This window comes from Marmota flaviventris, chromosome 12 (genome assembly GCF_047511675.1).
Source record: "Marmota flaviventris isolate mMarFla1 chromosome 12, mMarFla1.hap1, whole genome shotgun sequence".
NCBI lineage: Eukaryota > Metazoa > Chordata > Mammalia > Rodentia > Sciuridae > Marmota > Marmota flaviventris.
In genome coordinates this window covers 95,119,221-95,131,512 of record NC_092509.1, presented here as the reverse complement: position 1 = coordinate 95,131,512, position 12,292 = coordinate 95,119,221, and the positions used below count along the sequence as shown (strand labels likewise).

The 12,292-nt window shown below is 44.1% G+C and overlaps 1 protein-coding gene across 1 annotated transcript in view; it reads left to right on the top strand.

Moving 5' to 3' along the window:
* Lamc1 (laminin subunit gamma 1) overlaps nucleotides 1-12,292 on the top strand; it is a 108,094-nt gene that overhangs the window by 60,041 nt on the left and 35,761 nt on the right. Inside the window, exons 2-4 of the mRNA XM_027935035.3 lie at nucleotides 4,281-4,585; nucleotides 8,630-8,760; nucleotides 11,679-11,845. Coding sequence (XP_027790836.1) covers nucleotides 4,281-4,585; nucleotides 8,630-8,760; nucleotides 11,679-11,845 — 603 coding nt within the window. The remainder of the gene's footprint in view (nucleotides 1-4,280; nucleotides 4,586-8,629; nucleotides 8,761-11,678; nucleotides 11,846-12,292) is intronic.

The following is a 12,292-nucleotide window of genomic DNA, read 5'->3' as shown; positions in this document are numbered from 1 at the left end:
CTTGTCTTATTGTCTTTCCACGTCACTGGCAAGGGGTGCTAAATGCTCTTGTGAGGACCACACCGCCCCAGGGATGGCCTCTTCTTGGTTGTCTGCCTGCACAGTAAGGCTCCTCTTCTCTTGTGAGTTTTCTTTGCTGATCTCTAATGACTATTAGAAATTTACACTCTCTAAATATCCCCCCCCCCCAGATTTTCCTCAACCCTTAGTGCAGGTGCCCTTTGTTTTTACTACAAGAAAAGAAAAAGTTAGCTTGGTGTGGTGCACACCTGTAATCCCAGTGGCTCCAGAGGCTGAGGCAGGAGGATTACAGGTTCGAAGCCAGCCTCTGTAACTTAGCAAGGCCCTACACATTGTAGTGAGACTCTATTTCTAAATAAAATATAAAAAAGGGCTGGGGATCTAGCTCAGTGGTTAAGTGCCCCTAGGAATCCCCAGTTACCGCCCCCCCCCCCCCCGCCAAAAAAAAGAAAGTTATCAGAAATCTTTCAACTTCTGTCCATTAAAACTTACAAAGTTGCTTGCATTTGCACCCAGAAAGTGAAGAGGCACATTTACTCTGTGAGTACCATCCATCAACTAGCAAAGAATCCCGTTCTTGTTTCTCAGCCTGTATTTCAGCACTTCCTTCTCTGCGGACCCCAGCAGTAAGTGCACTGCAAAAGGGAAAAGGAAACTTGCCTTGGCTCTGGACTCCTCCCATTTTCATCCCTTCTTGCTGCTGCCCTTTGGCCCAGTGCCAGAGCAGGCTGACCACGCATCTTGCACCTTCCTGTTGTCCATCCTCCGTTCCAGGGTCTGTGATTCCTGCGCTTGGAAGTGCTTCAGATGCAGCACTGGCCTCTCTGTGGCTCAGGCAATGGATGCTCCTTGGTCAGTTTCCTCGGCTTCTCTTACCCGTGGTTGCTCCTATAGCTTGCTCTGTTGGCTCTTTCACCTGGGTGATGGGGAAAATCAGCTCTGAGGTGGCTCACTGTTCATCCCTTTGCCCTGATCTTTAGTATCCATTGACATGCTAATGGCCCCCAAAGCTGTGTATTTCAGAAGTCTCTTGGGCCTTCAGACCACCCACATCCAGCTCCCTTCTACTCATTTCCTCTTTGACTTGAAGTCACCCCAAATCGTCACCCCTGCCTGCTTACCCTGCCCTGTTCTCTGTTTTAGTGAATGCTGCTACTCTCCATTTGGTTGTTTTTAAACTAGAGAACTGAATGTTGTTCTTAATCTTTCCACCTCATGGACTGGGATAGAGCGGCTGAGGGAAACAGAGTGGTAACAGTGCAGTGGAGGGGGCCTTCAGCTGGGCTTTCCTCCTACCCCTCCTGAGATCCTTTTGCTTCTCTTCATTCCACTGTCCCTGCCTTAAATTCAGCCTCTGCCATCTCCCTTGGATCACCAGCACATCATCATCTTTTTTTTTTTTTAAATACATATATATATTATAGATGGACACAGTACCTTTATTTTACTTATTTATGTATTTGTGTGCTGCTCAGGATGGAATCCAGTGCCTCACACATAGTGGGCAAGCGCTCTACCCCTGAGCCCGTGCCCCCCCACTACGTTGTCTTAACCTCTGTCTTCAGCTCCATCCCTTCTAATCTCCACGCTGGGCCCACAGCATGAAATGTGGCCTTGTGTCCTGGTGTCTGCCCTTCAGAAGCTGGCCATTACCCTTACGTCGAGTTTGTTCCGTGCTCTGCTTCTTGTTGACTCCCTCCAGCTTCTCTCTTGTTCTGATGTGTTGAGAAGCCCTTATTCTTCCTGGAAAGTCTTTAGACTTTCATACGGGGCATTGCATCTGTCTGGGCAGCTGACCCCTGTTTGCTTAGCTAACTCTAAGCATTCCTCAGGTCTTGGATTTAGGTGCCACTTCCTCTAGGAAACATTTCTTGACCTCATGCACTGGGTTGGGTGACCTTCCTCCATGGTCCCCCTGCGTGCTTCCCTTCCCCTATTCTAGAATCACCACAGAATTGCACTTGTCTGTGTCCACTCTGGATTGACTGCAACTCTGAGGGCAGTGCCTGTGGCTGTCTTGGGGGGAAGTGAGGAAGCACCTCCACTGAGGTCACTACAGAGCGTGTGGAAGAGGGTAAAATGGAAACCGAACCTCCGAAACATCCTCAGAGCTGACCAGGCCAGGCCAGTGCCTGTGAGCTAGGCCGCCCCAGAGTTTGATGCAGGCAGAATTACTTTCTGGACGTTTTGCCATCCCTGGGTGTGATGTGGTCATGGTGAGAGTGGCTACATGTGCCCATTTACTTCAGAATATGGCTTTTTAATGGTGCAGTGGAGGGGGACTTCAGCTGGGCTGCTGGCCCCTCCCTGAAGAGGCAGAAGTTGATCTGGAACGCAGACCCCCCTGGTCCTTTCTACCTTCTCTCCTTTGGCCCAGTCAGCTGCAGTCAGCTTGCTAAAGAACAATAGGATGTCCAAAAGGAAGAGAGAGAATAGAAAAGCAAGGTAATCTGTAATCCACAGATTAGTGAGGACGCCTTTGAACATCCTGAGCTAACTGCTCCTGCATACAATTAGATTGTTTTACCATTCTTGAATGTCTGAGATAATGAGTCTCATTCAGAGGGGAGGGCTTGATGACACAATAGATACAATAAAGGTTAAACTTGCATTCTTTTAACATGAGGTGCATTAACTGTGTATAGGTGGTCTGTGTCCAGGCAAAGCCTTGTCTTACATCCTAGGTGCCAGATCCTTATTCATATATATCCTTTGGCACCTGTACCCTGGTAGTCCATGCTACAGCAAAGTCTTTATGTGTGAACATATCCAGGGGCCTAGACTAATAATCTTTTAAATATATCTTACCATAATAATGCTTTATATCTGTATCAAGTTTTTCAGTTCATCAGGTACATGCAAGGTCTTAGTTTGACCTTCCTACAACCTTTGAGGTGGGTGGAGCAGGGAATATCCTAATTTTTTTTCCTACCTTTTTTTTTTTTTAAACTGGTGTATTATAGTTGTACATGATGGAGGGATTTGTTGTTACTTATCATACATGCACACAATATAACAATAGAATTTGGCCAGTACCATCATCCTCATTTTTACAGAAGAGAAAATGGCAAGAGCAGAAATATGAACCAGTTGAAAAATAGATTTAGCTCATCATATCAGTTTTGCTGTGGATAAAGCTGAGTTTTAAAGAGCGTGGCCTGAACAGACACCATGAATCTCCTTATCACCAATAAGAGGGCATTGCCAGAGAGGTCGGGATGGTTATTCCTGAGGAGCTAATTCACTTGTGAGAAGACTGTCCCAAGTTTAATAAGCTTCTCCTGTCCCCCAGTATATGGCTCAGGTCCGAATGTGTTAGTTTTGCCCAACTATACTTATTGACCAAATTGGGATCTGTACTATAACATAAAAGTAACAAAATAGCGATATTGATAGAAACAAAAAGACCCAGTGTGTGAGTGAATGGTGACTAAACACAGTTGCACATTCTTTCTTTTACCCATCTGAACACGTTGGCTGGCAGCCAAGCCATCCTGACCATAAGACTGTGCACTGGTTATTGCAGGGAACTGTCTGACCTAGTGACTCTTCTTCCAGAGGGGTGGCGGCCCATCGACTCCTCCCTTTTCCTGCCCTTCTCAGAGTTTCCGACTCATGTATTCTCTTTTGCACACATCCAAGTACAATCTCTTTAAGCCTCTTTTCTTCCCATCTCTTTGTTGAACTTCTGAAGGAGAACTTTTTTTTTCTTCTTTCCTGTTCTACTTCCTGCTCCATCTCCCAGACACTACTTCCCTTCCTAAAATCTCTGTTTCTTAATTTGGATGAGTAAATAGTATTGTATCAAGAGTGACATTAATGTTTAATAAAGAATGAGATTTTAAAAGTCTTTCAAGTAGACCATTTAGAAAGTCAGCAAATATTTTTGTATCTGTTAATTAAGCTTTTGTTGAAGCACCAGATTTAAGAATAAATGTTTTTAATTTAGTTTTTTTTTTTTTTTTAAAGTACTGATGCTACCAGTTTTCATAGCAAACAGAGTTTCAGCAATGTATGTCATGAACAGGTCTTTACGAGCTGATGTTTGAACCTATCTGTACTTTGTCTTCTGTGGGAAAATGTACACTGCTTGCAGTTTTAGGGTGTCCTACTTGACATAGCCAGCATGTGATGTGCTCTGGGGTTGTCTTGGTCTAATGTGCACAGGAGATTTGTATCTTCCAGACCAAACTAGAAATGGAGGGGTTTCCTGGCCTTCACTCCTAGGGCTCATGAACTCTCGTGTGTTTGTCCCACAGGGAAAGCTTTTGATATCACCTACGTGCGCCTCAAGTTCCATACCAGCCGCCCCGAGAGCTTCGCCATCTATAAGCGCACGCAGGAGGATGGGCCCTGGATCCCCTACCAGTACTACAGTGGCTCCTGCGAGAACACCTACCTGAAGGCCAGCCGTGGCTTTATCAGGACAGGAGGGGATGAGCAGCAGGCCTTGTGTACCGATGAGTTCAGTGACATTTCTCCCCTCACCGGAGGCAATGTGGCCTTCTCGACCCTGGAAGGCAGGCCCAGTGCCTACAACTTTGACAATAGTCCTGTTCTGCAGGTAGGTAGCCACAGCATGGCGCGGGGACCGGGTAGCTCTTCCACGTACCAGGTGCTAGAAAGTCAGGCAGTGGGCCTGGAGCCCCACTGCTGAGGTGGGGATCAGAGTGGAACCTACTTCTGATGGACAGCTGAGTTTTCTGCTGTTTGTGCCAGGGAATTTATTTTCTTACTACCATCTGGTTTGTTCTCACGTCCTTATGCACTTGCAAAGATACCCTGGCATGGACACTACGAATTTTTAACAAGTTGAACAATTCTGATTTTAGTCGGTGCACTTGAGGCAGAAATATTCTGCTTCTGACCTTTGGAAGAAGATAATGGGGACCTAATCTACCCAAGTATTCTTGCATCTTTTCTTACCTCTTTGATTTGACAAAAATAAAAAGCATTTTTTTTTTTTAAGTTAGCAAAGGGGAACAGTTGAAGCAAGATACTTAAGAATGCCACCTTCCTCCATTATTACATAGGGAGATTTTGATTGGGCTTATCTAGCTCTTCTGCCAATCACTATGAGAATTCTTCATCATCTGAAAGGATGGGTGTTAGTGGAGGTACCAGTTAGGTACCCATGGTATTGCACTTAAGTGTTGTGATAGAAACCTTTCCCTGTCTAACGGCAGAAGAAATTAAAGATTTTTTTTTTTTTTAACCAATTCTATATGTGCTTTCCTTGTGTACCCTGATTTGGAGTCTTCTATTACTTAGATTTCTGTAAACTTGTTGTATGATCTAGCTGGATAATGGGAAAGAGTTCTGAGTCCTGTGCCTGTCTCAGCACATGAGCACAGAGTTGGAGACACTACTGTCTGTTAGAGTCTGTAAACAAGTCAAGATGGCGCCTGGCATTTTGCAGAGGGAGTGGTTTGTGAAGTAACACCAGCAAGCCATTAAGTGTGGAGATTCCTTATTGGTTGACTGCTGTATCTAGTTTATGTTAATTAAGATAAGCTGTGTGTAATGTATATATACCCCTCCGGTCCTACAATAAACGGCTCCCACTCCTGCTGTATCAATCTACACAAGTTCCTCATCACCTCCCCCCCACCCCCGGGTTATTTTGCTGCAGCCAGACTGCGGCAACTGTCATGTGGCTGCGGTTATCATCTAGCTGGGGTGGCCTGTGTTCATCGACTGAGACAAGGAAGACTGGATGTGGATTTGCAAATGCTGTGTACATTTTATGAAAACCTGTTATGATTTCTAAATAGGAAATCCTGCTGTTTTTCTGAGTCTTCTGAAAACTTTAGTGTTCTCTCATTATTTCCTCTCTGAAATTTATTATGTTCAAGGACTCTCACTAATTTGGTTGTATGGTTTTGAACAGTGCCAAATCAAAGAGTATGTGTCTCGGTGGGACCAGTTAGTTCCCTCCTTCCTTTGAGGGTTGCTGGGAGATGGCGAATGTGAAAGTACTTGGTAAATTCTGAAGTTATGGTGAACAGTGAATATGTTTGCAGAGGCCTTTCAGAAAAATGTTTCTTGGAATGGGAGTAGGCCATGTTCAAAATGAATGGCAGAAAGAACAGTTGATTCGGATAGATGGAAAAGCAGAAGATCAAACGCTGGGGGGAGGCCATACCAGGAAGCATTTGCCAGCCTCGTTTCTTCCTGCAGCAGATTGCTGTGTTTTCCTGTCCTGGACAGGCAACAGTATGGTCAGCAGGCAAGAGCTGTGTAATGAAGTTGTGGCTGTGGTTCTTGGTGCCTGTGCTAACTATGTGTCTTAGTGTCACATGTCTTGAGCAGCTTCCCCTGCTGTGGAAATTCATCTGCTGCTATTTATGCCATAGAAACTAATGAGAATGCATGTGGTAAAAATGCTATAGGCATCTGCATAATTTGGTCATTTCATTTAATTATGTGTTTCTGGGTGTAAGAGCTGTGGTCCGCATGTCCCATGGCCAAGGAGAGTGGGCTGGATTGTCAGCTGGTCTGACAGTGAGGAGAGAGACAGATGTCCTCTCCTTCCAGAAGCTGCAGGCTCCCAGATGGAGGAGGCAGCCCTTCCTGCTTTCACTGTATAGGAGCATTTCAAAGCATACATTGTTGTAATAACAGCATTTATTACTCACTTGTGCTATAATGTGGCAAGTGCTAATCCAAGCTCTTAAGAGATAGTGATTCTTTTAACTCATAATAGCTCCATAAGTTACTTTCATTATCTCCATTTTACAGATGAGGAATCAGAGGCTGAGAAAGCTTATAACTTGCCCTAGATCACAGTTTTAAGTGGCAGAATTGAGATTCAGGCCCTGTGAAGTCCAGCTCTAGCGTCTGCTCTTTTTAAGATGCTCATGATGAAACAACACTGGCTAAGCGTCAGCCCTCCTTCACGGAGAGTTTTGATCAAGGTGCAGGTGGTAGAAGTTAAAAAAGCAGTAAACAGGGGTATGTTTAGTTATTTACATTACAGACAACTAACAAATTCCAATGGTTGTGGCCGTGAGTGGGAGTAGTTGTGGAATTCCAAGACTGGATGCAGTGAAGTCATCATCTCTTCTTCTTTCTAATTATACTCAAAGTGTCAAAGAGATTAGCTTTTATGATCTCTCCATGTTGCTCTGTGTGCCATTTTGGCATAGTTTAAGGCAGTGGTTCTTAAGCAGAGATGTGTCACCCTACTCACGTGGAGCCTTCTGGAAGCATAGATGCCTGCACCTTTGCACTTGCTCATTACACCTCTGAAGGTGACTCTGACCTGTAATGCCTAGGAAGGTCCCCAGGACTTAGAGCAGAATTGGTACCTTTGGGTGGACACACATGATCTGCCATCCCAAAACTTAATGTTTCTGAACATCCGTGGTTTATTTTTCTCCGTGATTCTAGTTGGCCTGGGTTCACTCACACAGCAGGTCATCTTCCGTCCTCAGAAGGCAGGACTTGGCTTCCCATGCAGGGGAGGAAGTGTCCCAGGAGGGCAGGTCCTTGTGTGTAAATGCTAGACAAGCCTGTTGGTGTCACCTTTGCTGATGTCTCCTCCCCCAAAGCAGCCAGACACACAAGCACAGTGTGGAAAATGTCAGCAAAGGGCAAGGCTCTGGCAGGCGGGATTCATGGGATTGTTGTTGTACCAGTCTACCATGCACATTAATGTCTGATTAAGTCAGTTCAGTGAAGGGGCATTTGGTGTCAGAGCTCAGATCTGGTGAAACCTGGGGGAAAGCTGTGGAACCTTTGTTCCAACATGGTCAGACGTGGGCTCTTCAGGTTCATTTGTTCGTTTGGCATACCTACTGTGCACTGAACACAGTAATCAAAACAGACACTGACAGCCTGCCACCTGGTGCTTACAGTCAGATGGTGGGAGCAGATGATACAAATAGGACAGGAAAGGAAAGTAGGGGAGGGATAGCCATTTAGGTAGGGTGGCCAGGGAAGACCTCATGGAAAAAGTGATGCTGTGGGAAAGGTCAAGACAAAAGGCCACATTTCATTGTTCCAAACCAATGCCAAGTTCACATGTGGGTATTTCCCTCAGATCTGTTAGTAGGGATTGGGTCCAGGAGGAGAGGGATAGATGGTACAGAACGGGAATAGGGAGGCATATCTAGAACAGTGTGGTAGTCTGTGACCTCTGAGCTGGTCTCTGCATTTGGGTTGTAGATGTGGTATGGGGAGAAGTGACACATGTATTGAGCGCCTAATATATGCTAGCCTTTTATTTATTTTTGTGGTACGAGGGGTGGGACTCAAGGCCTTGCACACACTAGGCAAGTACTTCCCCACTGAGCCAACCCCCGGCCCGTACACCAGTCTTTTAAATATGTGTTTCACTTAAACCTTTGAACAGTCTTGTGGAAGAAACTAGTCTTGCTTCTTCTAGCCTGAATGTTAAAGTAACAGTGTCAAGTAAAGAAGGGAAGAATCTAGGAGGAGAAAAACATCAGGAAATTAAAGGAGTCATTGAGTATTTTAATAGATTTAGTGCTAGAAAAGGACAAACATTAGATTATACACGAACTATTTAGAAAACGTCATCACATTTATGTCTCTCATCAGAGTCCCTGTACTCTCTTATATTTCTGTGTTTGCTCCCTGACAGGAGTGGGTAACAGCTACTGACATCAGAGTGACTCTCAATCGCCTGAACACTTTTGGAGATGAAGTGTTTAATGACCCCAAAGTTCTCAAGTCCTATTATTATGCAATCTCTGATTTCGCTGTGGGCGGCAGGTAAGCAATCATTAAATCTGCCTTGGAGGTGCTCTACTGTAGAAGTGACTGTAGCGCCTTGTTTACAGCTGCATCCATGCTGTTGCTAGATTTTTTTTTTTCCTTGCTGACAGCAAGAGTGGCAGGACTTAGGGATAATACATATCTGGAAGGACAGGCAGCAACCTAGAATATTTCTCTGGAAACTAAGTGATTAGTTTCCAGAGAAAACAAAACCTTGTCAAACCAATACCTTAACACATACTGACCATTTAAATGCAGAGCCCCAGCACAGGCAAGCAAGACTGCTAAGGAAGAGTAAGACTGGCCTTCTGAGAAGGCCTCACCTTCTAGAAGTTTCCAAATAAAAGCAGCAGGTCATGAATGAATGCATAGAAATTTAAATACTGGTTGAAAGTCCCTAATCCAGAAATTAGAAATGTTTCAAAAGCTAAAACTGTTTGAGTGCTGTCATGATGCAAAATTCTACACCTGATCCCAGGTGATGGGTCATCGTCGAAATGCAGGCACACTTCAGATGTGACATAAAACTACCTTCAGCCCTGGTGCATATGAAACATAAATGAATTTTATGTTTAGACTTGGGTTCCAGCCTCAAGATTTCTCATTATGTGTATACAGATATTCTGAAAACTGTGGAAAAATCCCAAACTCTTCTCATCCCAAGGGATAAGAATGTTCTACCTGTGCTAGTATGGTCACATGTTTTAAGTATAAAAATATCAAGCAGCAATAGAAAAATGCCATATATCAAGAATGACCCAGAACTGTCAGGCTAGAAGAGCAGGAGGATCTTATTTGGCCTTGAAGAATGGGTAGGATTTGGATAAGGAGGAAAGACATCTGGACTGGGTGCAGGAGGATGGCCATGGCCAGGAGCAAAAGTCAGAGATGGGAGAGTATAAACCTACTTGAAGTAAGAAAAATGTTCATTTTAGTTCATTTAGCTCTCTTTTGCCGCTGTGACTAAAACAACTGTCAAGAACAATTTTAAGGAGGAAAAATTTATTTGGTGCTCAAAGTTTTAGAGGTCTCAGTCCATAGACATTCCTCAGGGCTTGAGGTGAGGCAGAACATCATGGTGGAAGAGTATGATGGAGAGAACCGGCTCGTATGAGGATTAGGAAGCAGAGAGAGAACCCATTTGCCAGATACAAAATATATACTCCAAAAGCATGCCTCTAGGGACCCACTTCCTCCAGCCACACTCCACCTGCCTTCAGTTACCCCTCAGTAAACCAGTCAGGGGATTAATTCATCAACTAGGTTAGGCTCATCATGAGCTTTTGGGACACACCTCACATCCAAACCATAACAATGTCTTATATAAGTTTGTAGAACTATTAACCTGAATGATAATTTAGTGGCCCAAGACCTTAGATAGGATGTCAAGAATCTTGTACTTTTTTACCTTGTATGAGCCTATGACATATCAAGAGCAGAAACATCACTTTTGCACATTGTGTTCCTGGTAATGATGCTTAGTGAAAGTAATGAAAACTGTAACCAATGAGATATCAGGCATACTTTCTGGAATGGCAGTGATATCAAAACAGTGGATTATGGAAATTAGTATCCAGCAGAGTGAATGTAGGATATAATTAGAGAATTCATATTTCTGTTATGATGCTATATAGTCAGGTGTTAGGTAACACATACCTGATATCAGGTGTTGGAGACAATGGAATAGAAAAGAATATACAGATCCATTTTCTTATGTAGGACTGATTGTCAAGACTTAGTCTAAAATGATTTTAAGGTTCAGTGATCTAGGAGAAAAATACTACCATTAACACAATGAGTGAAGAAGATGGGCTAATTTGGTGGAGATGATGAGTTTAGCTGTAGACAAGTAAAACTTTAGGTCACAGAAGATATCTAAGCTTGTGCAGCAGCCAAGGAGAACAGCTCAGGGGAAGGATGAGAGCAGGAAATCTGAATTTGGGACTCATCCTGGCACACTTTAGATGATTCCAGAGTGTTCGTGTGTATTTTCAAATGATTGTTGAGCTATGAAACTGGCCACAGTCTTTAAGGAAACTTGTGAGGGAGTGTCCTTGCTCCACCATGCAGTTAGTATTCACAGGGGTCCTTGGGTGCTAGTTTATGACCATACCTGCATCTCAGGAATCCTTCAGGGAGTCTTATCCCATGCAGCCTGAGGGAATATTCTCACTCCTGGGTACTCACATGGAGGACGACATATCTAATTTAGTGTCTCACCACCTGCACATTGAAATCAGTATGCCAGATTATTGGCAATATATGATATATGTGCCTCTGCAGTCCTGAGCACATAAATGAAGCAACTCCTTGATCCTCACAATAATCCTGCAAGGTAGACATTGTCATCATCCCTGCTTTACAGGTGAGGTTCAGTTACTCTGGTGAGTGACAGGGGTTTCAGACCCAGGCAGCCTGACTTCCTACTCCACAAGCTTTTTTTTTACATTGCTGTGGTCCTTAGGATTAAACCCAGTGGCACTTCACCACTGAGCTACATCCCCAGTTCTTTTTAAATTTTTTATTTAGGGACTAAGTTGCTGAGGCTGGCCTGAAACTTGTAATCCTCCTGAGTTGCTGGGATTGCTCCCTGCCCTTCTTAACCACTGTAGCCTTCTTAACCCCAGTACCCTGCTGCCTCTCAACACACACCTGAGTTCAGGAATTGATCCTACAGGTGTCCTCAGCAACTGTGAGGGGCTTTCCTTTCACACCTGGTTAATGCCCTATGCCCTTTTAAATAAAGCTACTCTTTCTTTTAACTTAGTCTTGCTCATTTCCTTAGTTTACATTTTGAACAGTAAAACTCAAAAGCATTCTTTGGTTATTTCTGGTTCTCTGTATACATAGTTTTTCTGCATCATTTCTGGGAACTTGCAGGAGTTCATTCTTGGGGACGTCTCCTCTCTTTCCAGGTGTAAATGTAATGGACATGCCAGCGAGTGTGTGAAGAATGAATTTGACAAGCTGGTGTGTAATTGCAAACATAACACGTATGGAGTGGACTGTGAAAAGTGCCTGCCTTTCTTCAATGACCGGCCGTGGAGGAGGGCAACTGCTGAAAGTGCCAGCGAGTGCCTGCGTGAGTGCCCCTGGGCTCAGTCTGCCTATTGTCTTAAGGACTTCCAGAGGTAGAAGGAGGAACCGGCCTTTCTTTATTCCTCCCAGAAAGGAAAACTGTGAAAGGCGTATCCTTTCTGCAGTCTGAGAGTAGCAAATTGCATGTGTGTCAGAGGAAAATCATAGACAAAAGCAATTGACTGTGAAGATAAACAGGGATCATTTGTGTCTCCTTCATGAGTACCAGCACAGAAGCAGCAGCATCAAGGTTTGGAAATTTGCTTAGATTCAAATACTGGACCTACAGGTCCCACTAAAATATGCTACTCTTTTCTTTAATGCCCTTTAAAATACAACCTTCCTTCAATATTCAGTTCCACAACCCTCCTCAAATACTGAAATCTGCAGATGCTTAACTTCCTTGTGTAAAATGGCATAGTATTTGCATGTAAGCTGTGCACCCCCCTCC